This window comes from Zosterops lateralis, assembly GCF_965231275.1.
Source record: "Zosterops lateralis genome assembly, chromosome: Z".
NCBI classification, from domain to species: domain Eukaryota; kingdom Metazoa; phylum Chordata; class Aves; order Passeriformes; family Zosteropidae; genus Zosterops; species Zosterops lateralis.
The window spans coordinates 79428556-79454729 of NC_139800.1; the positions used below are offsets into that span (position 1 = coordinate 79428556).

A 26174-nucleotide genomic window follows, 5' to 3' on the forward strand; every position below is an offset into this window, starting at 1 on the left:
TTTTCCCCTGTGAAACCAACTGGCTCATCATAACTCAGTATCAGGAATTATGACTAAATCTGTAATGCTGCTGCACATGACCATTATTCCTGTATCTTTGGCTGTAGAACATCACGATGACAAAACATGAAGTCATGTTTTGATGTGCTCTTTGGATGTGCTCTTTGTAAAACTGATTAATCCTTCTGCCTTGCTGAGCCTCTTGTTGAAAATGAGTGTGTAAGAACTCAGTATTCCTGTGAGGTGGAGCATCCCTAGTGTTCTTAGATGCTGTAAGGAGTAAAGCTACTGGCCGTGTTATTTTTAAGTTCCTTTAGAAAGAAAGGAAAATACACTCATGCATGGAAAATCAGGAATAGTAGGACTAGACAGCACTTTCTTATAAGGCACACAAACTGTAGCATCCACCTCTAGCCCGTGCTCTAGACCTTTGGTTCTCAGCCTTGCACTTGAACATGAAATCTGTAGGATTCTCTCCAAAAAGCTTTTCCTGCACAGGTTTGGGGCGATACAGCAGCACCTGGCACTGCAAAATCAAACAACCATCAGCACTGTCTTTACTGCTGTATTTTCAAATGCTACCCTCTAAAGCCCCTGGTGCCAAAGGAGGACAAAAATGTTGCCAGAGAAGACCAAAAATAATTGTCTTCAGAAGGACAACCACTGGAAAAGTTATTTTTCAGGCAAAACCCAAAGCAATTGTTTTATAGCTTTATTTCCCTCCCCAGCAGCTGATATTCAATAAATATTCACTGATAAGGAAACACCAAAGTACGCCAAAGAGAAAGGAGAGGTTTTCCTCAAGACATGCAGTAGCTTCTGGAACTAAATAAAGAAATTTTTTACTAATAAATTTAATTAATTAATAAAATATAACAAACAAAATAACAAGATGGAAGGATAATTTCTGCAGTGATAAGCATGTAAACCATCCAATATGCTGCGATGTAAAATGGTAGCAGTTTTAAAATTTAGATGTGTATCAGCATTTGGGTTACTCACTATATTGCAATTCGGTCAACATGTGCAATACGATGACAACTTTGTAAAAAAAGAAGTGTATTTTTATTATTTTTTGCGAGGCCACAGCCCAAGTGCTGCATTCAGTTCTGGACCTCTTACTTTTACAAGTATGTGCTGGAGCAAAGGGCAGCAGGGCTCCTGTGAGGAGTGGGGAACGAGTCTGATGAGCAGCGGCTGAGGGACCCTGGCTGAGGGGGAGCCCGGCTGAGGGAGCCCGGCTGAGGGAGCCCGGCTGGGGGAGCACGGCTGGGGGAGCCCGGCTGAGGGAGCCCGGCTGGGGGAGCCCCGGCTGGGGGAGCCCCGGCTGGGGGAGCACGGCTGAGGGAGCCCCGGCTGAGGGAGCCCCGGCTGGGGGAGCCCCGGCTGGGGGAGCACGGCTGAGGGAGCACGGCGGCTCCAGGAGGCGGCGGAGTCACCGTCCCCTGGACGTGTTTAAGGGGTCTGGATCTGGCGCTGAGTGATGTGGTTCAGGACCACAGAACCGCCGAGCCTAGAAGAGACCTTCAACATCATCAAGTCCAGCCATCAGCTCAGCGCTGCCGCGCAACCCCAAAACCACTAAATCGCTCAACCACCCAGCACCGCTGCCGCAACTCCTGAACCAGAGGTGCGTTTCTGAGGCGGCTAGATCCTTCTCGGAGGGATGCGGTTTTAGGGGTTGTAGCGGCAGTGCTGGATGGACGGCTGGACTTGATGATCTCAATGGTCTTTCTCCCAACCTTGACCACTCCAGCCCAGTCCATCCCGCCGTGCGCCGTGAGGGGCGGCGGGACCGGGGATGGGGGATGGCGGGGGGGGGGGGGGGGGGAGGCGTGAGGGAGCGCGCGCGGGGCCGCTCCCCTCTCCCCACGGGGGCGCGCGCGCGGTGCCGCAGCAGCGCCGCCCCGCCCCTCGCCGCCCGCTCTGCGCGCGCACGCGCGCGCGGAACTGCGGCTGCGCGGCCGCAGCAGCACCGCGTTTCTTTCCCCCAACAACGGCTGCGGGTGAGCGCTGCGCATGCGCACAGCTCCTCGTATATGTGTGTGTGTCTCCGACTCCCGCCAGCCCGCCTCGCTCGCGCCGGGACCTCGCGGGGAAGTGGCGGCGGCGGGCGCACATGCGCAGAGCCGCTGTTCCTCACATTCTCCCCCATCTTCCGTCTTCCCGGCCTCGCGGAGAAGCGCCGCGGGGGCAGCGGCAACCGGGAGCGGGAAAGGCGCGCGCGTGCGCAAAGCAGGCTGCGAGCGGCTCCCGCCAATCGGGCACCGCCCCGCAGCGCCGCCGCGGCCCAGGCGCGCCGTGCGTGCGTGCGTGCGTGCGTCTGTGCGTGCGTCCGCTCGTGCGTGCGTGCGTGCGTGCGCTCGGCGGCGGCGGCGGCGCGTCCCGAGCCCCGAATGAACGCGCCGGTCCCGGCGGGCGAGCGGCCCTGAGCGACCCGCCAGCGGGGACGGGCCGTGCCGTGCCGAGCGGCTCCTCCGCCCGCACTCCGCCCGTCGCACGGGTGAGTGACCGACGACCGACCCGCCGAGCGCCCGCTGCCCGCCCTGCCGCCGCTGCGCCGCGCGCCAAGGGGCAGGCGCGGCGCCCCCGGCCCGCCCGCAGCCCGGGGCCCGCCCGCCCGCAGCCGCCGCCGCTCCCGGGGCTTCCGCCGGCCGCCGCAGCCCCGCGGGGGTCGCGGCACCCCGCAGTGTCCCCTCAGCGGTGCCCCCGGTGCCGGTACCGCCCCCCTGCCCCCTCCCCGCGCCGCCGGTGCCCCTCGCTCCGCCCGCCCCGGCCCGCGCCCGCCTTGCGGGGGGGATCCGCCCCCCCTTGTCTCCCGGTCCCGTTTTCCCCAAAATTTCACGGAATCGGGAGGGGATCGCCCTTCCCGCGCCCCCCAGCACCCCCCGGTCGCCCCTGGGCTGGGGAGGGGTCGGTGCCGGCCGGACCCGCGGGGTGTTGGGGCCGGTCCCCCCGGGAGGTGCCGGCCTGCCCCGTCCGTCCCCGGGGAGCCGACGGCAGGGGTGCCGCTATCGGCCCATCTCCCGCTCCCCGTGGGAGGATGTAAACTTTCCTGGAGATCCCTCAGCGCCGTCTGCCAGATATCCTTGACTGCGGGCTCTGGCTGTGTCAGTTTTAGTCACCTGCTCTGCTCTCATTGTTTGGGCTTTCGAGGGTTTGCCCTTTTCCCCTCGCATCTGCCCCCTCTTCGGTGTGTTTTGGGTTTTTTTTTTTAAAGGAAGTTGCGCGGATAAATTCCCATCCTACTTTTTATAGTGACTGTAGGACGCTGTGTGAATGTATGAATGTAACTCTTGGATAAAAATTTTCTGTGTGACCTGTGATTTGGGTTCTCAGCCACAAAATCCTGCAGGATACTTTCCCTCTCCCCTTCTTCACTCCCCCTTCTCCAGAATAAACTTCCCTCCGACCCGGGAAACTGCAAAGCACTTACAGGCTTGTGGCTCCGGTATCTCCAGTGAGCATCTTGGAAAAATCAGCACAAATACTTTCTGTAGCTTTTCCTGAGAGACCAAACCACTTTAGCATCTGCAGTGGCATTTCCTGAAGCTTTCTTACTTCTCACAGGTTTTCCTCAGGTGTCTCAAATTTTCTTCACCAATATAAATTCTGATTTTTGAAATACAGTTTGGGAATCACACAGCAAAGCAAACTTTACAAGTGCAGCATGTAGGTCACTGTTGTTCTTGTAGGAAGTACAAGTGAGGTTTTAACTCCTATAATCAGGCTCCTGAAACACGTTTGGGCAATAAATAGAAATTAAGAGTCCAGGTTACTTTCCATTCTTTGGTGCTGAACAATGTCTGGTGCATTGACGGCCTCCTGTGCCTGGCAGTCAATGAACTTGCACTTTTATATTGGGAAATTGGTTGTCTAGAGCTCACTAAAGCAGCAACAGAAGTTACAGGAGGGTGTAAAGCCTGCTGCTTTCAAGATAAAATAAAGATGCTGTGAGGGAAAGCACCACATTTAATACTTTAGTGCACATAAGAAACATGAATGCAAACGAACCCAAATTTTTCGGTGCAGAATGGCTGAGTGAATTTCTGCTTGTGTGACTCTGGGCTACATGTAACTTCTCATTTCTTAGATCAAGACCGTGGAAAATCAGATCTGTGTGGAATAATCTTTGTGTTTGTAGTGTGTGTGTTTCGTTTTGGTGGGGACAGTGAAAATCTCCCAGCCAGTGGTTCCACAGCACGTCACTCCTTGTGATCCAGGCTGTGAGACTTTGACAACGCTGACAACCAGCATTCTGTCAACAGTAGATGTAATCACTATCTTTTTGTAATTCTTACTCATTTCTTAATTTTTTTAATGTGGAATACCAAAACATTGGGCTGTTTTTAAGTTGCATTTTTTTCTCATTCCAGTGAAATGTAGCTTGATAGTTGGCAAACTGGATTAGTTGCTCTGGGTGATTTAACTTGAGAGATGAAAGCAGAATTTTGAGTGCCTGCATTCAGAGTTGTGGGGCTGTAGCTGCATAGCTTGTTTCATCTTTCTCAGAAAATGTCTTTTGTTTCTTTTTCTAATAGACAGGATAAGTGCATTTTGACACAAAAGTGATCCGAGAGTAGTGTCTTCTCACATGAGAAAGCAAATATAATTTATGGACAGGTCTACAGATGTTTCTTGTGCTCAGGCTTTTTTTCTGCTCTTTAAAAATGTATAAATAGGATAAATGCCCAGGCAAACAAACAAAAACAAATGCTGGGTTGGAAAGAAAACTTTTAGAAACCTTTGTAAAATGCTTTCAGAGTGATTTTATCTGATGGTGAAAAGAATGTGATTTCCTTTCTGGCCTGCTTGAGTTTTGAATATTTTTTCAAGTGTTAAATTATTTGTAATTGTGAAGTTGGGTTTTTTTAAAACATCAGCATCCACGTATCAAGTAAAGATGGGCATTATTTTTAACTTCACTGTGAGCCTTAAAAAATCTAATTATGCAGAAGTACTTGAGGAAGTCAGGCTGTGTCAGGTTCTGGTGCTGCTGCAGTGACGTGCCTGTAGTGCACTGGGAGGTGGAAACCAGCAAGCTCTGAGAAGGTTCTTTATAATCTTGTGTCTTGGAAAGTTATTTTTTCTATAAATTGGATATGATGAAAGCCACTTAAAAATTTTTTTATCTGTGCTGTAATTTACTTTCATTTTCCAAAACACAAACTTGCTGCTTAAATTCAAGAGTAGCTCTGTTTTAGTAGTAATTCTTGTTCCTGAGAGTCAGTGGGACCTTTGCACACGTACAAGGAAATTTCTGATCTTCCTCTTAATGACTGGTATTGTTGGTGTCAATATTTTAATAATATAATATGAATATAAAATGGAACAGGTAGACTCAAGTGATTGTGTGTGTATATACCACACTGTTTATACAAAACAAGGACTTTTTGCATTTTACATTATTTTTCTTGTATATTTCTAAACATCCCTGTGTGATTTATGTTGATCTATTGGATGTAAGATGTAAACAAGAAATCTTTGCGATACAACTTCCTGCTTGTCTTTTGTAGGTCTTTTTCAGCTCCCAAATGTTATTTAAGTTTTAAAAATTACTCAGATTTTTATTTTTTAATATACAAACATATACACATATATATATTTTAATATATATTTATAGATATAGATATAATTTTTATTTTTTAAAAAATATATATGTCTCTCTGTCTGTCTCTTCAGGAACCATTCTTTCTCCTCAGAAGAGATTACAGAATAGACTTATTTTTTCTTTAGAAGAATACAGTATAATAATTCTTTTGTGTTTAACACTTAAGGACTCCCTATAGCCAGTGCAGAAGGGTGTGACTAGTTGATCCAGATTGGCACATTTTTTTGTGCAAATCAGCAAGATCCGAAATCTTTGCATTCTTTTTTCTGAGTCTGAGTCAGCGACGTAAACTCCTCGCAGTTAGAGCAGAGAGCAAATGAAGCTGTTGGGAGAGGAAAGGCGAGGGGGGCAGGACAGGCCCCTTTTGGGGCAGGGGTTTTGCAGTAAACAGTGCAAGGCCAACAGCTACAGCTCGATCAGTGGAAATGTGCTGGAGCAGGAGGAGTGTCTGTCGGCAGGAGGACGCTCCTTCGCTTTCGGTTAGAGCAGGAGTGAGTGATACCGGCATTATGAGCTTCTGACAGCACCGGGGAGCACCGGATCTGCCTCTGCGAATTCCACAGGGCAGTCCAGCATTTTCATGCAGATCCGTGCCATTGTAGCCCGGTCCAGATGTGTTACAACTCTGCTCTCTTATTTATGGCTGGATTTTACACTTTTTTCCAACACAAATATCAGACTCTGCGGTGGCTTTTCTTACTTAGCCGAGTCAAATGAAGAAAAGGCTGAGGAGGATTTTATTGCAGTGTGGCAAATTCTGATAGTAAGGCTCAAATCCCCAAAGTAAAAAGCTTTAAGAAAGTATATTTGAAGAAGATGGGGTTTTTTTATTTCTTGGTAGATGTAGAAGCAGATGAACACAAACTTCTTAATACCGAGCCAAGAAATTAATACACTCATTGAGTATTTTCACTTTTGCAGGAGCCCTGTCTCTCTGAGTTGGGCACTGTGACCTCAGTGCTACATTTTAAAATGTGTTGCTTGGTAGCACACGATAAGTTTGTGATTCATACTGAGTTTAATTTCAAGTTACTTTTCTGAGCTGAGAACTCAGCTCTCATGCACTTACTGAAACCTGGTGTGGTACTGCCAAACTGACTGTGGGTCACAGAGGGGTTTCCACTGCAGCACTTTAGTCAGAGAGGTGTCTAAATTTTGTTCCTAATGCTGTTTGAGTGGCCACAAGATACCTCTACCGAAAGTGGTAACGTTTTATCATCCCATCTCTACTCTTCACTCATCTGCCCTTAGACGTTGTGAGCCTTTACAGCCAAAACCCGTGTTCAAGGCTACGCTGAACTTTGGGTTTTTCTTTGCTTCTGTTTTTGAAAAAGTTCAATAGCATGAATTTCATTGCGTGTACATATATATGTATTTTCTACAAATTCCTTTCCCTGTAATAAATAACTATAAAAAATGAGTTATGATAACTTTTTCTTCCCCGATGATTCTCTTTACTTTTCCATTTTCTGCTTTTGTATTAGCATCCAAAGTTTAATTTCATTCTCAACCTTCTTTTTTTTTTTTTTGTGTAAAGGAACTATTTTTTCTTGCTGAAGAAATGTCATTACAATTTGGCAAAATACTGCCTCTGCCATTTGCTTGTTTATTTGGCTATATTGAAGTGGCATTAAAAAAAGTGACAAATCACTTCCCGGCATCCAATCCTGTATTCATAAAGCTATGTAAATTTGCCTTTTGCTGCTGTTAACATGCTGATTGCAAGTGTTTTTTTCCTCCATAGCATTGAGAGGATTGCAGTGGCATTCTAAGGTCATTTAAAATCATGACAAGCTCAGTGGGACAGAAGAAAGTGTCCTCCAGACAAAGGAAGTGTGGGTTCTGTCGGTCGAATAAAGATAACGAATGTGGGCAGCTGCTGATGTCGGAGAACCAGAAGGTGGCGGCACATCACAAGTGTATGGTGAGTGCCCGGGAACGGGCCGGGAAAACGCTGCTAACACCTGGAAAAGCCGACCAGATGGGAATTGGCACACGTGATTAACCCCTGCGGTTTGGTGGGTTTCGTGTCTGTAAACTTCTCTGTCACTTACACACTTCAAAAATTAAAATACAGGTTTTGTCTTTGCAATTTTAGCTGTTCTCATCCGCGCTGGTTTCTTCGCACACCGATAATGAGAGTCTTGGTGGATTCTCTATTGAAGATATTCAGAAAGAAATAAAGAGAGGCACAAAACTGGTAAGTCCCTATTTTGGCTCTTGAAAATGGAAGACACTATTTTCATACCTTCCATAAAGTTTGCAAGGAGGTTTGTTCAGTGTATTTAATCTATTTAATGTTTTCCATTATGTTTCTGAAAGAAACCCACATTCTAGAGTCCTAGGAAGGGTGTTGTTGTGCCTTTACCAGTATTTGGGTTTGCTACCAAAATCTGGTTTAAGCTATGAAATGTACTTTTTGCTCCTTTTATATTGATTTAAATAATAATGCTGTGAATATAGAGGGCTTATGAGTTATGTTGATACAGTAGTCATTGCAGCTCCACCAAATTAAAGAGATTGAGGAGCAATGACTTTTTTAATTCCTGAGAATTTTATTATTATTATTATTATTATTATTATTATTATTATTATTATTATTTATTTGCAACTAGTTTTCCATTTGGGGAAATGAGTGAGGCTCTTTTTAAAATAATTTTAGCAGATAATCAGTTCACTCCTTATATTAAAACCTTTCAGATTAGTTATTTAAAGCTATGTATTTACCATTTCCTGGACCACTAGGAGAAGTCCAAAGTATTATTATAAAACTACAGTTTTATAATAATAGTCTACTATTTCACCCAGTGTTTCATTTTAATCTTATCCAATCCAGGGAACTTCATTTGCTCTGAGTAGCTGAAGTATAAAGAAATAACTGTTCACAAATCATTCATGTTGAGATTAGGACTTTCTAAAGAACATGGTAGTAAATGAAACTACTGATCATAAAGAAACTTCTTGATTCTTGTGTCTCTTAAAGGGGTTTAAAGGTGTTTTCTTTTTATGTTTTTGGCGGTGGATTCTGCTTCTGAATCTCTTTATGTTCCTTCAACTGCAGTGGCTCCATTCTTGTAGCTCACCAGGTGTGTGTACTGGGCACTTTGTTCAGGTTTTTGTTAAAAAAAACTTGGTTCTGGTCAGTCTAATGGATTCATAGTCCTGAGTTGTTTCCTCTTTGGAGGAAATGTAAAGACAATTGTAGATCTTGACTTAGGTGTCTCTGTAGCTGTCAGAAAGCTGCAGCTCTGAATCACAATCTGGAGGAACTTGTCTCTCTCCGTTGGCATGTAGGAAGTTAAAAGGTAAAGGTTTATCATTACCCAAATCCCTTCTCTCTGGTTGCTTGCTGGTCTGTCCTGGTCCATTCTGAGGGAGCACCTTCAGCAAGAGCCTCAGTGCACTGGGTTAAGTGAATATATTGATATTGAGGGCTCAGTTTGCCCTCCCTCAGGTGCTGCTGGCCAAGGGGGCACTGACAGTGGGGACCTCATTACCAGAGTGACAGTGACAGAATGCAGAGACTTTCTGATGGGAATAAATCTGTCTGAGAAAAGGTGGTGGGTTCAAACCTTGGTAGGCCAATCACAAAAGCTTATGAAGTCTAAATATTTGGAAGTACAAGTCACTGATATCTTAATTATTTTATTTATCTGTGTTATTTCTAGTATCTGTGAATGGAAAGTTTTTGGGGTTTTTTTTGAAGAATATACCTAATTTTCAGCTTATCAAACTTCTTATATACCCAATGTCATTTTAGTTAGTGACCATTTGGACAGCAGGCACACACCAATGGAAAAAGTATTTTATTACTTATTAGAAACATGGATAAAACGTGTGTGCTCTGTTTTACAGACACATCATGGTGTTCATGAAAATAAATTTTACTTTTAGTAATTTCTGGCTTTCAAAAGAACTGAGATTCTGACTGAACTTGATTGGCTGGATATATAAGCCTAGACTTTTCTAAAGGACTTTGATCAGCAATTATTATGTCTAAAACCATAATGTGTAACAGATTTATGAAATAAAATGCCCATACAAATTAGGTAACAACTAGGGAACAGGATATAACTGTACCATTTCAGAGCTTGCAGAGGAGTAAATGGAGATGATCCAAGGCTTTGACATTTTTACTGTTCAGTTGACTTCGTTAAAACTGAAAAACAGGCTGGTGGTATATTTGGTAACTTTGGTGGTTTATTTTTTTGGCATATTAGAGGGTAGCAACTTGACTCAACGAGTGTAGTGGAGAAAAGAATGTATCCACGAAGAGAGCTATAGATATATATAGAGATAGAGACATAGATATATATATGTAGGGAATATCCTACATTGCATACTTAAGTTTGGAATTGATTGTAACCTTGTGGGGCTGGTCTTAGGAGGTGAGTTTAATGGGGAATACTGAGATTTTGGGGAACATTGAGTCAGTAGAGAACAATAAAGAGAAAAACGTTGTCATACTGTCAATTACTTCCTTTCCTTCCACAGTATAAAAAGGACCATGGGCAATTTAGAAGGCAGATAGGTGTTACCTCTGTGTCTGATACAAGAAGAATTAATTTATTAATAGGAAGGAAGAGTAAAGCAACAGCTTCACTTCAAATCTTTTTTGAAATACAAGTGTAAAGAACAAAATTTAGTTTAGTTGAAATAAATTAATTGTGTTTACCAAATATTCCATTAAATTCAGTGTTTTGGAAAGGACTTAAGGACATAACTGTAGAAAAAAAAGGAAAGTTAGCTGCTGATGCCAAGGTAAATTCGCATTATCAGTATTTCTGACTGCAGGATCCATTCTCAAATAGATGTCATGGTTTTTTCCCTCTTGCCTTTATAATATAATTCATAACTAAACAGGTACAATTATGATTTTAACTTTTCTGAAATGGTTGCTACAAACAGACTGTCCCTGTGAGAGGGATATTCAGGTGAATAGCTGTGTCACTTTCATTAGAATCATTCCACAAAAACAAATTACTTATTTTCTTCACTGAGTTGATAATGGTGATTGAGTTGATAATGCATCTGATGGTTATTGCACTGATGTACTCTTTTAACAAATTCCTTAATTGTAAAACAAAAAGAGAGCAGGAAGAGTAATACCAAGTGCATAAATCCATTTGTTGTCATTAGGGATGGTAAATACATTATTTTTGAACTCAGAAATACTAAACAAAAAGTACCAATAATTGTGCTTTCTTTTCCTTTCCAGATGTGCTCTTTATGCCACTGTCCCGGAGCGACCATTGGCTGTGATGTGAAAACATGTCACAAGACATATCACTACTACTGTGCTTTGCATGATAAGGCTCAGATACGAGAGAAACCTTCACAAGGCATTTACATGTAACTATTATTTATTTGTTACGCTTATTTTTTAATTTGTATTCTACATTCTTTGTTTAAAAAAAAACAAACAATAAAGCAAAACAAAACCCCACTTTGGAATCTAAGCAAAACTCTTGCAAAAATTCTAATTATGATTGTGGCATTCAACATAGTGATGTGCTAGAAAAGCATATTTTCACTGCAAGATTTGTGTATCAGTGAGTCTTATAAGTGGGAGAAAAATGTACTGGCATTTAAATTTAAAAGATGAGTAAATAATCTGTGATTCGTGACTGACTTGACAGTTTTCAACTACTTTGTTTATAGGATTTTATGTCGAAAACACAAGAAAACTACGCATAACTCTGAAGGTAAAATTATTCAATATAAATTTTTCCCATTGTAGAAAGATATTTGGTTAAATTTAATTTTCTGGAGAATATAAATGTTTTCAGTAAAAATTAGAACTACATTTTTTTGAGAAACAATGAGTTTGGAAGCCCATCTGATTTCTGTATCTTCTCTAAAAAATATTGATTGAGGTGGAGAAAAACCCCAACCATAAATTTTAGGATGTTCAAAAGATATGATGCTCTATAAAACCAAAGTTTGGGTAGAAGTTATACATTCCCTTCTTGGAAGAAGCTGTCTTATATTTGTAGTTAAGTATTCACAATATTAACATCTGAAATATTTTGTTGGGTAACAGCTGATTTTTGCTACTGCTAATGTACCTAAATATTTTTTTTGGACTAGTAAACGGAGTTTAACTCTTGAAAAAAGAAACACCCAACAGTAAATGAAAAGGGTTGTGATGAGTTCACTTACAGATAAGTTTCCGAATCATAGGGGTTTAAAAAAAGTTTTATAGATCCATTCGTGAAAGCTGTGTACCTTTGCAGAGAAGAATAGTGAAATGCCACAAATGTCAATATAATATGAAAATTCCAGACTAGTGTGTATTTATTTATTGTGTATTTATTAAGGTATTTTTCTTCTTTTCTGCTGTATCTGAATTTGGGTAAACAAACAGTTGGTAGTTTACTTCTTGCATTGCTTTCTATTGAAATGTCATCAGATTTAACTAATGAGGAGTATACAACTGTTTAGTGAAGGTTAAACTTCATAAATTACTTCAGTCTCTATGCCAAGTGTATTTTTAAGATAATATTTTGCTTCCTATGCAACAGGTAGTAGGCTTATTAATGGCAAAGGCTTGGATGTTATTTCAGTGTTCAGAAAGATTCTGAAGGCAGCAGAAAATACCAAAGAAAATGGATTTATTCTTTTTAGTCTATTTACATAATTATTGTTGTGTGCCTATATATGAAATTCTAATTTTACTGTTACTGGGTTTAAACAAGAAAAATAATATACACATTATAATTAGTTCTCAAAAAGAGGCCATGTTATCTTGTAGTTTGGCACTTTGTTTTGGGAGTTGCTTTGTGTGTTCGAAGACACAGAATATAAAAGTTGTTTTGAATCCAAAGAGATTAATTGCTTGAACTGATGTTTTAAAATAATCTTTTATACTTACTCACAAATATCTCAGTGTTTGATGTGTGTTTAAAAATGCCTCCAGTTCTTCATGGAGCTCAAAACCAATGGATTGCCTTTTCTGCTTGGGATTCCTTGCAGGATCTGAACTTGTGCTTTTCTTTAAGAGCTTTCAGAAATCATTATCTCCAATTTTACAGTGTCATTTTTTAATAGCAAAGGCTTAAAATTTTTATGTAGATACATTGGGAAAAATAAGTGGGTTTTTTATTAAATGTTGATGATGGTAGTTTATTAAAACGTTAATCTAGACTCATATAAAGAACCTCTTAAGATTGAGGGTGGGAGAGAAGAAATACACAATGTCAATCAGAACAGCTGAGGCTAAAGAACCTGGTAGTATATTATTTAGCACTTTGCACACATTATTTTGTTTAAAATATTTACTTCTGTCATGCTTTATGCTTCTAGAAAGAGCTTTTCACTTCTAGAACCATGTGTAGCTATACTTCACATTCCTGTTTCCAGTTCTTTATGTAATATTTCACTGAAATTCCACCCAGTGGTATTTTTCAAAGAATGTTTTGTTTATAGTCCATACAGTTTCGGAAACTTTACACATAAAATAATTAATATTTACAGTTGTAGATTTGATGATGCCAGAAGCTGGGGCTCTTTTATGATAGACTTCCTTTAAACCAAAGAAAGTAGAGACACAAATTGCATATGCCTGATACAATGCTATAAGTAATTTCCATAGCAATTTTTTTTTGCTACATTGAACACTAATTAGCTTTAGCAGACAAAAATTACAGGGTGGTTTTCAGAATTTTGGAATGGACTTGGGAGTTTTTTTTGTTCAATACTTAAATGCTGAAGTTTTCTCAGCGAAATGACAACTGGATGGTGTTGGATGTGAGATTAAGCTTTATGGATGTATTTTGTTTGTTTCCTGATGAAAATGTGAATGTCAAGGAGGCACTTCAGTGTAAAAGAATGGTGGTGTGTGAAACCAGATAAAGGACTTGGCAGAGAAGAGTGACTAGACTAGGCAGGGAAACTAGATGTTAACATAGTGTTTTTGGGGTTTTTCTTAATCTTTTTTTAGTTTCATTTTCATTAATCTTTGCTTAGCAGTGTTTTTCTAACAGAGCAGTTAAAGCTTATTTGTGGTTCTGTCACCCAGTGTGGGTGTATGGAGGTGCTGGAACCATCAGTCCTTTAAAGTGGAAACTTAACTATTCCTTCTCTGGGTTGCTTTTTGGTTAGGGATTTTTTATTATTATTAATTTGTTGCATTTTGTTTTCAGTTTAGAACCTCTGTGGATTCTTAGGCTGTGTTCTTTGTATACCAGATTTCATTGTTCCAGTCCAAATATTTTTATTCTGTCACTTATGTTAGTAGATGTTCAAAGAGTTTTTAAGAGTGTTTGATTTGTCCAGAAGAGTTTATTTTCTGTAGGCAGCACTGCTGCATAACGGTGAGATTTTTCCTTCTCTTCTCTAGAAAAGGGAGATGCTTTTGGGGGCATACTTGTCCAAGTCTAAAATCTGGCTCATGTACTTTTGTTAGAAGTTCTAGTTTAAAAAGACTGTTAAACACTTAATAACAGTTAAAGAAAATCTCTTGAGGCTGCATGGAAATGTTGTTGAAGGACTTATATTGGAATTAAGTTATCTGCTAAATTTAATAAAAACGACCTCATAGATGGTTTTTATTGCTGTTATGAAATTCAGGTGGTGTGAGGATTCATCAGACTTGGTACCTACTCATCAGGACAAAATTAATGAATGATGGGAATTAATTTTTCTCCACTTGACAGGACTTGATGAACTACCTTCAGCTTTCTTTGAATATAAAAATGTGAAACAGGGCAGCAGAGTACTGGGCTCTTAAATTCACTACCTGTTTCAACAGACTGTTGGGTTTATCTAGTTTATCTATATGGCCTGGCATTTGGGTGACATAGAATAGGAAAACTGTATTTTTCCTGTATTTCCTTTGTGTAATTTGATGTGGTTTTTCTGTGCTTTGCTCCCATTAACTGGAAGAAGGACATCTAGGATTTTGCCTTGCAGGTTACAAATTTAACAATATAACTGAACTTCAGGTGACAGCTTCATTCATAATTTTAGGCAAGCTGTCTAAGTTTTCAGTACCTAATAGGTTACAGAAATTTGTTCCAGTGCTTTCAAATGATCACAGCTAATCATTAGTTAAAATACTGTTCAGTTTGGTACAATTGCATTTATTCTTTTTGAAGAATGAAGTATTGTTGAACCAATGTTTTGGAACTGTTTGTTGGAATTTATTCCAGTGTACTAGAAATGATTGTTGAAAGAGGAAAAAACCGGCCTTCAGTTCTCTGCAGGTGGGGCTGCCCTGGCTCATATGTTGAATTTCAAACAAATTCAGCTGATGAGGAATAGTTTAATATAAACTAAGATAAGAATGTAATTTCATCTGTTACACAGTGGTAAGACAAAGGCTAACAAAGAGCCATATGGCTTCTCTTGTTAATGTGTAAAGCAGATGCTTGAGGACTGTGGGGTCAGAAAATAAAATGTCTGTAATTTTTGTTGGGGCTCAAAGCCTCAGGGAATTATGTTTCCACAGTGGAAATAAGGACATTCCCTATCTTAGCATTCTTTTCATGTCATTCTAAAGATCAGACATGGAACCTGTGCTTTGCACATTGCTTGGTAAGTTGAGTCATGATGCTATTTCTCTGAGACCTATTTAGAGATACTGCAATCTATAGTGCACTGAGTACTTTCCCAAAGTACTGTGAAAACCAGGGAGTGGCAGGAAAAACATCTGCAACTTTTTGGCATTCTAGTCAGGTAACATTCTGATTCATCTTTGGATTCTTCCAGCAGTGCTTGTTCCCTGTTGCATTTTCTGTGGCGCTGGTGGAAGCACAGGTTTGCTTCACCTTGTTTGCAGTAACATAGTCAGGCGTAAATGTTTCTGTAATGTTGCAGTTTGGGGTCGCCTTGATTTTGACCCTGAGAAAGTCTTCCCCGGGCTCTGCTAACTCAGCCTGCTTGGTGTTTGTCTCCTGGAGAATGCTCTGGGTGTGGCATCTGATGTGCACACGGTGTTCCCAGAGGGAGAGTTGGTCCAGACAGTGAATTTGCAGTGTCCCATTATAGATCATTGAGGGTTTGTGCAGAAAGGTTATCACACCAGGGTTTTCTTATGGAAAGCCACACACCTAATTGAAGAGGAAAAATGTCATGTGGTGAATGGTTTGTCCTGTCAGAGCAGCTGTCCTGTGATACTCTAATTCTCTCTCCCACGTAGACAAGGTGTTACACAGAGAGGCTTGAGCTACTAAACAAATTCATCATGCCAAGGGTCATAAGCTTTGTGATTATGCAGATAAGCCAAGTGCATCATCTGTCTTCAGTCTTTGCCAGTGTTTCTTGGCTTGAAAATGCATTTAAATTGTGTGGTTAGTAAGGACTATTTTATTTTTTTCTATGTTAAATATGCTTAATTAAATAAATAATCTCAAGTACCTCATAACAAACAACTTTTGGACAAGAGTCATCAGTTCCTTGAAGTGTCTGGGGCTTTTGGAAAACATATTAGTGGCAGAACCTAAGGGCTAGTTAAAATTTTATGTAACTTACTCTTCTTCCATTGAAAAAGATCATGCTAAAATATATTCAGCATTTTGGTCATTAATTTCACATCAGCTGCTGATAAAAACTACTATTATTTCAGTATTAGTTTACCGGATTTTTATTTGATTGCAAGGGGCTTTATGCAAATCCCTGATTCTTACTATTGCTTATAGATGCATCCACTTTTTTAGTACTAACTACTGGGCCAGTAAGGCTCTTTTGGCAGTTTTGGGGGTTTTTTTGAGGTTTCTTTCCAATTTAAAACAATGGTTTGGCTTGTGTGGTTTTATTTGGTTTCAGCCATAGTTCAAGATTTTACTCTAGCATACATGAAGTACTCTTTTCTTTCTCTGTTGTATTCTATTTCTCTTCTAAAAATCTAATAAGATTGATTTTGTTCCTTGACTTTTTAGTTTCTCTTTTATCCCAAATGCCCTGTAAAACTTTACCTGCACATGTGTGATTTCAGATTTATAGAGCAGCATGTCTCAGCCACCTCAACATTCTATGCTTTGGCTTCTTTTCATGTCCAGCCCTACTTGCAAATATATTCTGCCAGTGGTTTTGGTTTTTAATCTTCCTCATACAAACTCAGCCTCCTTTGTTTCTGGTTCTTTTACTCTGTTGTTTAAGGTAATGTAGGATGCCAATAAAGCAGTATTTATTGTACACAACCTCTTTTTGCTTGTTCTTTCACAACCTTTAAGTCACATAATTCTTTATTACTTTGCTTTAACCTGGCTTTTGGAAAGGGGTGATTCCATGTGTGTTGGAAGCTGATGCAATATGAATCAGTGATATCTCAACCTCTTCTCTGCCAAGCCTTATTTTAAACAGCAAAACATCTAGATCCTTTTTCCTTCTAGTCATGATCAAAGGAGAATTTTTAGATTTCTTTCTGAAGCTGAATCTCTCTGTTAATAGTTGATGTAATACAGCATTTTGCCATGCTTCCCTCTGTGGTGCTTTGTACTGCTCATGGATTTCTAAAATGCAAATTAGGGGCTTGTTGCTACTCATCTGAATTTAAAATATCATATTCCTAGGTGCTTTTTAAAATGTAGATTGTTTCCTCTTGGTTTCTACCCTTACCCCCCTTCTCAGGCCATGTTGTGTGTTGGGCTCTTTTCAGATCTGGCATTTAGGGACTTCTGAGGGAAGCTCATAGAAACCTCTTGGAACACTTTAGATAAATTCGTATTGAGAAAATTGTCATGATTTTAAAAATCAGTGCAGTGATGGAATATGAGATGGGAGGTAATTGAAGAGGGAATTCTAGGGAATCTCAGGGGATTCAGAGGATGGGTGATATCCGTGATAAAGCATCACCTGGTCAGGGAGGAGTTGAACAACTTTTTGTGTTTTCCTTAGTTGAAGCTGACATGAGAAGTTGGAAACACCCAACCATCAGATGCCAGGGACACAGGGTAAGCTGGCAGTGGGCTTGAGGGGAGGGATAGGGCACCCATCAGGCTGTAAATTAAACATGAGGACCACCCAGATGGGTTTGATAGCTGGTTACAGTCCCCTGTTGTATTCTGTGAGTTCAAGGTGCTGTAAAAACAAGAAGAGCTTTAATGTTTTGAGGTTTCAGTCTTAAAGGACAGATGTGGTATAGCAGATCTCACATCTTGGTGCTTTTACTCTGTAGGTCCACGTCACTTGAAGTAGGAGATATAAATCTTCAAGGAATTGTATTTTAGTGAAGAGAGGTGATGTAGCATCTGGGTTCTAATGATGTCTGAACTGCTCTGAAAGTTGTAGTTTTGAGCACAGAAGAGGGGTTCCTTTGAGGAAAGCTGTGCTTCCTTCATGGTTTTTATCTAACACTGGAACAATCTTTTAAAAATACAGCATTTCTGCTTTTCACATCTTTATTATGTTAATAATTATAGACTGAAAAATACCATTTAAGAACTTATTCTATTAGGAGATTGACACTTTTTATAAGAAATTTGTTTTCATAAGGTGTGCTTGGTTTTTAGCAATTATAACTCACTTCTAGTTTTGTGAGTGAGACTGTAAAGAGTTCAGGACATGCTTTAGTGTTATGGTAGAAAATAAGGGTGGGCTGAGGTGGAAAGCATTTTGACTGACAAAATTGACAAGGAGCTTTGGAAAAAATAAGGAATGGCAGTGAATGGACTATGTTTTGCTTCATCAAATACACTAGGGAAGTCTGTAAAAATATTTCTTCCAAAATAATTTGAACTTCTTATTGATGTGATTTAAAGGGTCATAAATTCAATTGTCACATTCTTGCAAGGCTGTTTTTCTAGAATAACCATCTAGGATTTCTGTAAATGTAAAAATAGAGACAAATATTCAGAAATTTATTTGATCAGTGGAGAGTTTGTATGATGAACAAGATAAAAGAGAATTCTTTTTGAAAGAGGTTTTCAGATTGTAATAAAATTTGCTATAAGCAGTGTAAGAGGTCAGTATCTAAATTGCATAATCTTGCTCAGGGAATTTAGCAAGTGGTGACAAATGAAAAATAATGTTAGATAGGAAATACTGAGAAGAAAATGTAAAATGTATTGTTTCGTTGCATAATCTGTGTCATCATGTATTTAGTTTTTTCAGCATAAAATAAATTGTGTTTTTAACATGTAATTAGAAAAGAGTAGTTTATATATTAAAGTGTAGGGATGTTGTGGACTGACTGATGTGTCTTAGTAGCAACTTGTATATAGCTCAATAATCTGTAAGTTTAAACCAAAATAATTTGCAGATCTATCTCAATTTCAATATAACCTGCTGTGATGCATTTGGATGAGTGTTCTGTCCTTATTAACTGAGCAGAAAGTGTGGCTTTCTTGGAGGTCAGTGACAGATACAATAGATGGAGCTGAACAGGATGTACCTTTGTGCCAGGCTGGGCCAGGGCTTCAGTTCTCTTCTGCTCCCACTTGGTGGCTGTGGAATATGTTTAGCACTTCGACTTCAAGTTTTGTGCAGTTGAGTCACTGTTATCAAGAGATAGAAATGTGATCTGATTTTTGTGATAATAGGTGAGAAAGATGAGTGCTGGCTAGGCAGCATTTGGTCTCCAACTAAGATGTCTTACCTGGATACTAAAACAATATGGATATGGCAATATCCATCAAGTGAATGTTTCAAGTCTTCTGATTACCATTTCCTTCTGTTTGGAGGCTCAAACTAATGTTTGTGGTTTGGATTTTGAGAAGAAAAGTCCTTCAGCAGAGTCTGTGCATGTTCTTGATACAAGTCTGCTGAAATATGTTTGTGGTCTGGGCAGGAATGGGTGCTACATATTAAAAGAGAAAAAGGAGGATGCTCCTGTGAGGAGGAAAGTTGGTCACTGAGCAGAGGTGGTTGTTAGATATAGTTACCAGATACAGTTTAACTAGATCACACTGGAAGCAATCCTAATCTTGCAGCATTGATCTGTGTCCTGTGCAGAGCTGTGAGTTGTGCCAAGGACAGCATGCCCAAAGGCTGGGCTCAGCTCTCTGTAGCATTCACAGCTCAGCTGACATTTGCAAAGGAGCTTGTGAGGCCTCTTTGGTATGTCTGTATTAAAAAATGTGTTCTTGTATTCTTAATGGTCTGTAAATATTTGATATGGGATGTTGTCAGTGGGCCATGTCAGTGTTGTCATGACTTGATTATGTCATGTTGTCCTCTAAACTGGAGGCTGCTTTTAGCTGCAGGTCTGAAAATGTACTGCAATGACATAAAATTGTAGATTGTTTCACTGAAGGCAAAATACTTTTGAGTTTTCAAGCTTGATGTTAATATTATAACCAATAGATGAATTTTTGTTTTGCTTAAGTCAACAGGCATCAATTAATAAAGCAAGGAGGGAGGTATTATTTGGGTACACTGGCATACTATCAAGGGCAATTTACACTGGAGTTGTGCATCTTAAAATAATAAATTATTAGGATATTTCATAGGTGAAAACACTTTACAGTTTCAGTGTAGTTTAAATTAATGTTATTTTCTGTGAAGGTGTGTATCTGAGAACACATTTTAGGTCTGAAAATAAAAGTTGTAAGAAACACTAAACCTTCTTATGTTATAAAGATGCAAAGCTTTGTGACATATAAAAAGTAATTTTTTCAGAATCTGCAGTCGCATGTTTGTAATAAATGGGGAAAAGGTGCTATTTTTATTTCTGACCAGAATTCAGCAAATACATGCTGTCATTTTTCTTGTCTGGTTTTGGTGGGTTGCGGAGGTTTTCTGTTTGGTTTGGGTTTTTTTCTTAGTTTATTTTTTATAAAATTGTGGAGGATCTTATTTAATGATGTTTTCTGACTTCTAAAGCAGATTTAGAAGAAAATATCAATGAACACGAATTGGAGCCTTCACCTCCCAAAGGAAAAAGGAGGGGTCGTAAGGGAAAGCCAAGAAAAACAAATTTAAAAGGGCAATCAGAAGACACTAGATCTACGTCCTCACATGGCACAGATGAAATAGAAAGCAGTTCCTATGTAAGCAGTAAATATGCTAAACTTCTTAGAAGACAGAATTTTTTTTTTCTCTGAAATACAAGTTTTATTAAAAATTGCGTTTGTCTGAGCCTCCAGCTGGTGGCCACAGGCTTTTAAAATTGCAACCTTATTTGTATCCCAGCAGTATATTTTAGTGAAATGTTTTTCTTTCAGAGAGACAGGTCTCCCCACAGAAGCAGCCCCAGTGATACAAAACCTAAATGTGGATTCTGTCATGCAGGTGAAGAAGAAAATGAAGCTAGAGGAAAGCTTCATATATTTAATGCCAAAAAGGCTGCAGCACACTATAAGTGCATGGTGAGTAACAGTATTGTTGTTAACCATTGAATTTTTGTCTGAATTGCTATTTTGGATTTTAATACAGTGCCCTCACATGTAATTATGCTGAGTATTGTCTGTATGCTGATGATCTCCTTAAGCACTGAAGTGTTGCAAAGTGAGCAATTCATTTATTTTCACTGCAGGCAATATGAATAAAAGTTGGCTTCGTGCTAAGAGATGGAATTAGCTCAGGGAGACTCTTTAGCTTATTAAAAATGCTCCCTTAGCGTCTAAATGCATATGAAGTGTTTAAAAAGGAAAACAGAAAACAATTTTAACTAAAAGAATCTTTTCCAAGAATTGAACAGCTTCACAGACATTCAGGCACAGTCTGAGAAGAATCCATGAACTGTGTTAATTTTCTGACCTGTGGATTCAGGGTGTGTGACTTAAGTAGAGTGTGGGATATAGAAGTTCTAGAAAGTTCTTGCCTTTAGATGATCACATTTATAGATAGAACTGTCAGCCTGAACAGGATCTAATTGCAATGAACATCAGCAGACAGTGCCATCTTTCATATCACTCCCTCTATGAGTGAGGTAGGGCTTTGGGTCACAGACTTCACTGGTTCATGTGGTACCTCAAAATGAATAGATAGTCCAGGCAACCTGTGGAGTTACTCATTGACTGTCTGTACCCAGGCTTACTAAACTGAGAGCTGTGTGTGCCACCAGTCTTACTGTAGCAAAGCTCTTTGTTACTGTGTCTACCCAAACTTCAGTTTTAAGGCTTAACTGCCTTAAATAAAAGGAGAGGTCATAAGGGAAAGCCAAGAATATACCAGGATGATGGTGGAAGGGATGGTACTTCTGTCCTCTGTTTTCATCCCTCAGGACTTCACAGCTGTATTGACATCAGGGTTGAACCTGAATTACGTATGTGTCACAGGGAAGGAAATGGAATATTCCTAAGAAGTTGAGTAGTGTAATTGATAATATTGCCCATTTGGTACTTTATGTTTTCATCCTATCATTATTTCTTGTCTACTCCTCTGTATTTTAAAATATATTTCTCCAAGGCAACAACAATACTAGTTAAAGCAGTCAAGTGGGGATCAGAAGGAGTACTTTAATTGCTCAGCAAGGATTTTTCCCAGTTGGTAAAGCACATGCTGTCTGAGATCACAAAACAGGATGTTCAGTGCTCAGTTATTCCTGTAAAGAAAAAATTTCCAATCATCTCGGTGACCTGATGTTACTTTGACTTGCTTGTTTTACAGTTGTTCTCTTCTGGCACTGTCCAGCTAACAACAACTTCAAGGGCAGAATTTGGTGATTTTGATATCAAAACTGTACTTCAAGAAATCAAGAGAGGAAAAAGAATGGTATGTATCTGCAGAATGTGGTGAATGTGTTAGTGGTTCTGCCAAGGTCTGTATAGCTCTGCTTCCTTCCTTTTATAGAGCAATCTTTTCCATCTCTTTCTAAACACAAAATTAAAATATATTGTTACTTGTGGGAAGGGCAGCCAGATAGGAATCACCTTAATATTAGTGGTGTTTGAGCATGTGGTATTTGGGATTCTTTATGGCAATGTACATAATTGTTATTATCATAGAACCATATGATTCATGTTAGCCATGCTGTAACTAGAGGAGAGTCACAGCTTTGGACCTGTGCTACTGAAAAAATACTATGTGAAGCTGCACATAAAATTGCAGAATATACAATTCTTGCAGTGAGTATCAGTGTTTCCAACTCTTTTGGTGTTTTAGTAGGAAAACATATTAAGATCTCAGAGATGAGGATGCTGGCAAAACATCACACTGTATTTTATTAAAACTCAGGATGTTTTGAAAGTGCTAATTTTTGGAGGATCACAGAGAGAATAAAAAACTAGTGATATTGTTCCTTTTAAAAAATTTTAGATTCTTTGTATATTAGCATACTAACTATGCTGTAAATGGCCTTGGAAATGCAATAACATGTTTAGCAATCATGTAGCAATTTACTGTGCAACAGACAGGTAAATACTAGGGTTCTTATTTTAGTGGGCTGGTATCTTACAGTTTCTGGTTTACCATGTCTTTGATTAACTTTTCATTGGAAGGATGATCTGCCACAGGAATTACTCTGTTCCAAAATGTTAGCCATAAACATGAGGAACACTAAACTGAATATTAAGAGACAAAAGACTGAGATGCTGAACTTAATGTTGCTGTTATCTTCTTTCACCTGCACAGAAATGCACACTCTGCAGCCAGCCTGGTGCTACTATTGGGTGTGAAATCAAAGCCTGCATAAAAACATACCATTACCACTGTGGAGTAGAAGACAAAGCTAAATACATTGAGAATATGTCACGAGGAATTTATAAGTAAGGACCTATATATTTGTTGAATCTATTACGAAAGTAAAGATATTTCATGGCACTTTTTCTGCCTAACTTGGCTAGTTAATGTGTTCTTTAAAAAGAGAATATTATTTAACTTATAATAGTATTTTTAAGTAGTCTCTGACTTTACAAAACATTTCAGTTACTCTGTTAATTTAAAATTTCCGTAGTGTTGTAAATAGGAGAAATGAGAAAATTACTTGACTTGCATTACATCTTCCTTCTCCAGTAATGTCACTTAGATCAAAAAAATTAATGCCATGATTCCTTCATGTAAATGTGTTTGTAGCTTCCTCCCGGGGTTTTTTGGACCCCACAACTTTCCATCCTTCCCGAGGAGCTGTGGCTCGGCTGCAGCTGAGCTGCCGCGCTGTGCCCACGAGAGGGCATTCGCCGAGCAGTGCCTGCAAAACTGGGATTGAGCACAGTTCTGTTGGCTGCTCTGGAACTTTGTTTTCCTTGCCAGTTTAACTGCCGCTTGACTGAAGGCCGTGAATGACTTTAAGTGTTTGCCACTGACTTGTAGCACATCTCAGAACTAATTGAGAGATAAGTCAGGTTTTGATGGATATTTTCAGTGTAAATCCTCATTGTTCCTTTTATTGTGCCAGACTCTATTGTAAAAACCATAGTGGAAATGATGAAAGAGATGAAGAGGATGAAGAAAGAGAAAGCAAAAGCCGTGGCAAATCAGGCACTGACCATAATGACATTCCTCAGCAGCAGCTCAATGGAAACTAGGTATGGAAGTTACTCCTGACAGATCTGTTACCAAGACTGAAACGCAATATACAATTAATGTAGTTTACTGCAGTGAAGTATTTAAATCTAGTGTATGCAGAGTACTTTTTATTGGCATACTGTAGAAGAATGGGGAGGATTTGTTGTTTTTTAAAACTGGCTGACTTTGTAACAGTGTAAGAAGGGAGGCCCTCATTTCTATTGCTAAATGTAGATGTAATGTCAGAGCTGTGAAATGCTTTTCTGTATGATTTTAAATTTACTATTGTTTTCATCATTTTTTAAACAGGTTCAAGGGACAGAGTTATAGAACTGGGAATGGCTAAGACATCATAACTACTAATTCTTTTAAATTGTTTTCTAAAAATCAGAAAAGGGTTAGTAACTTTTTACTGCCCAACTCTGTTAGAAATTTCATTGAACTGCCTGAAACGTTCATGTGTGTGAGCCTTCAGTAAGTGGCAGAGTTTTACATGTCAATATTATGTAGTTTGTAGTCTGCAGTGTCTGGAAAAAAATTGAAATACTATATAAATGATATGTAATATGTACAGTGTCAAAAGTTAAGGCAGACATTGAAATGAAGTAAGATCTATATTTCTGGACTGAATAAAAACTTTAAGATTTGGAACGTGTAAGTCGTTTAGTGGATTCACGCAATGAGGGAAGGTCTTAGCTAGTTTAATTAACAACATGGACAAGTCCGTGGTGGCAACGAGCTGGTACTTTGTGAATTTTGCATTTTCTTCCTGCACAAGTTCCGGAGGCTGTACATGGCAGAGCTGCGCTGTTTTTGCTTGGGAAGCACCAGTGGGAAAGGACTCGGTGTACACGAAGCACGCTTGAACATTTCAGGTTGTTCCTGTTGTGATTGCTCATTCCGCCCGGCATTGTTTGCGGGAGGTTTACTTGAGCAGCTGTTGGTTCTGAGCTGTGAGCTTTAGAACTCATGCCAAAGGGCTGTAGTTCATTCTTTTCCCAAAAACCCACCTCTTTCTGTGTCCTGATTTACAAAGAACACGTCAACAAGTGTAATTAAAACCCTGCTATACAAATGTCTGGACTTTGCAGCCCAATCTCTTGTACTTCAGAGAGTTACAACTCTTAACTCACTATGGAATTTAGCCACCATATCTGATGTCCATACCTCAGGTGTTCTCTGTTGTGTGGAACACTTAATGTTTTGTCAAGAATGTGCATAAAGGTCCCATATTCTGTAAGAGGAAAGAGGAAACAACCTTTTTTGCTAGATTGGTATTTATTTTTTAATCATATGACCACTATATAGGAAACTTCATGTATCATCCTTATTGTTTTAGTAATTTTTTTTTCCTTTCTCTGTCAAGTCAACAATCACATGATGGAATTCTACTTGCTAGAATTTGATGTTCCTTGAGGGAATGATCAGATCTAGGCTATACCAAACCTAACAGAACAGTCCTCTGACTGCTTTTAAAATATCTTGTCATTTCTAATGGCTACTGGCTTCTTCAATTGGTCTGTTAAAGCACATCTTCAGACTTACTTAAATAAAACCAAAAAGCTGAATCTAGTCCACATGTTTGTCTGTTGCTACCACATCACCTTATTGTTTGTTTAGGGTTTTGACTTGTTTCACTCTGAACTCCCAACAAAACTTCTGGATTTGAAGGAAGGAAACAAGCAAAAGACACTGATTTGACTATAAACTGCTACAGTTCTTCTGTGATTGGTATTGCAAAAACGGTTCATTTGTAACATGAGTTTCTGTAGCATTTTTTACTTGTATTTTTAAAAGATTTAACGTGTGTCATTTGTCTTCTTATGCATTCCCTTAATGTCTTGAGGGACTCAATTACTGTATATTGGAGTTTCTAACATTTTACCTGTTAGAATTCAATCAATTCTGTTTGCTTTCCTGGAGAATAATCCTGTTTGGAAAGAAATATTGCTGTGTACAGAAAATATCCAGTTACTGCTCTAAACATGATGCCATTGATCATTTTTATTTTGTATTTGTAACTTTCAAAATTAAAAGCGTGACTTGAATTGCAATGACAGATCGATTATTGAAATTGTCTATCAAGGTGTTTTGTTCCTCCTAGAATATGAACATTTTTCAGCCACACAGAACAGTTTTAGAATGCAAAATAGCATCCTTCAATATTTAAATTACTTCAGTTTGTGCCTCATACATGGCCCTCCCATGGAAAAAAGGCACTTTGTTTGCAGCTACT

The 26174-nt window shown here is 39.5% G+C and overlaps 1 protein-coding gene across 2 annotated transcripts; it reads left to right on the top strand.

Annotated features, from left to right (window-relative positions):
* The first annotated feature begins 2395 nt into the window (after positions 1 to 2395).
* Positions 2396 to 25506, top strand: PHF6 (PHD finger protein 6). Of its 2 annotated transcripts, none has more exons than XM_083883700.1 (11): positions 2396 to 2503; positions 7356 to 7535; positions 7710 to 7811; positions 10830 to 10963; positions 11273 to 11316; positions 20375 to 20541; positions 20716 to 20859; positions 22103 to 22207; positions 23066 to 23199; positions 23829 to 23958; positions 24248 to 25506. In XM_083883700.1, exons 2-10 carry the CDS (start codon positions 7398 to 7400, stop codon positions 23956 to 23958), a joined length of 1098 nt encoding a protein of 365 aa, XP_083739826.1. In that variant the 5' UTR covers positions 2396 to 2503; positions 7356 to 7397; the 3' UTR covers positions 24248 to 25506. The 2 variants fall into 2 exon arrangements, with proteins under 2 accessions (XP_083739826.1, XP_083739827.1); XM_083883701.1 differs by having other exon boundaries at positions 20378 to 20541.
* The last annotated feature ends 668 nt before the right edge of the window (positions 25507 to 26174 follow it).

Coding starts and splice junctions, on each gene's coding strand:
- PHF6 (XM_083883700.1), top strand. CDS start 7,398: ATGACAAGCTCAGTGGGACAGAAGAAAGTGTCCTCCAGACAAAGGAAG. Junction 10,964..11,272: donor CCTTCACAAGGCATTTACAT/GTAACTATTATT, acceptor CTTTGTTTATAG/GATTTTATGTCGAAAACACA. Junction 20,542..20,715: donor AAATAGAAAGCAGTTCCTAT/GTAAGCAGTAAA, acceptor TTTTTCTTTCAG/AGAGACAGGTCTCCCCACAG.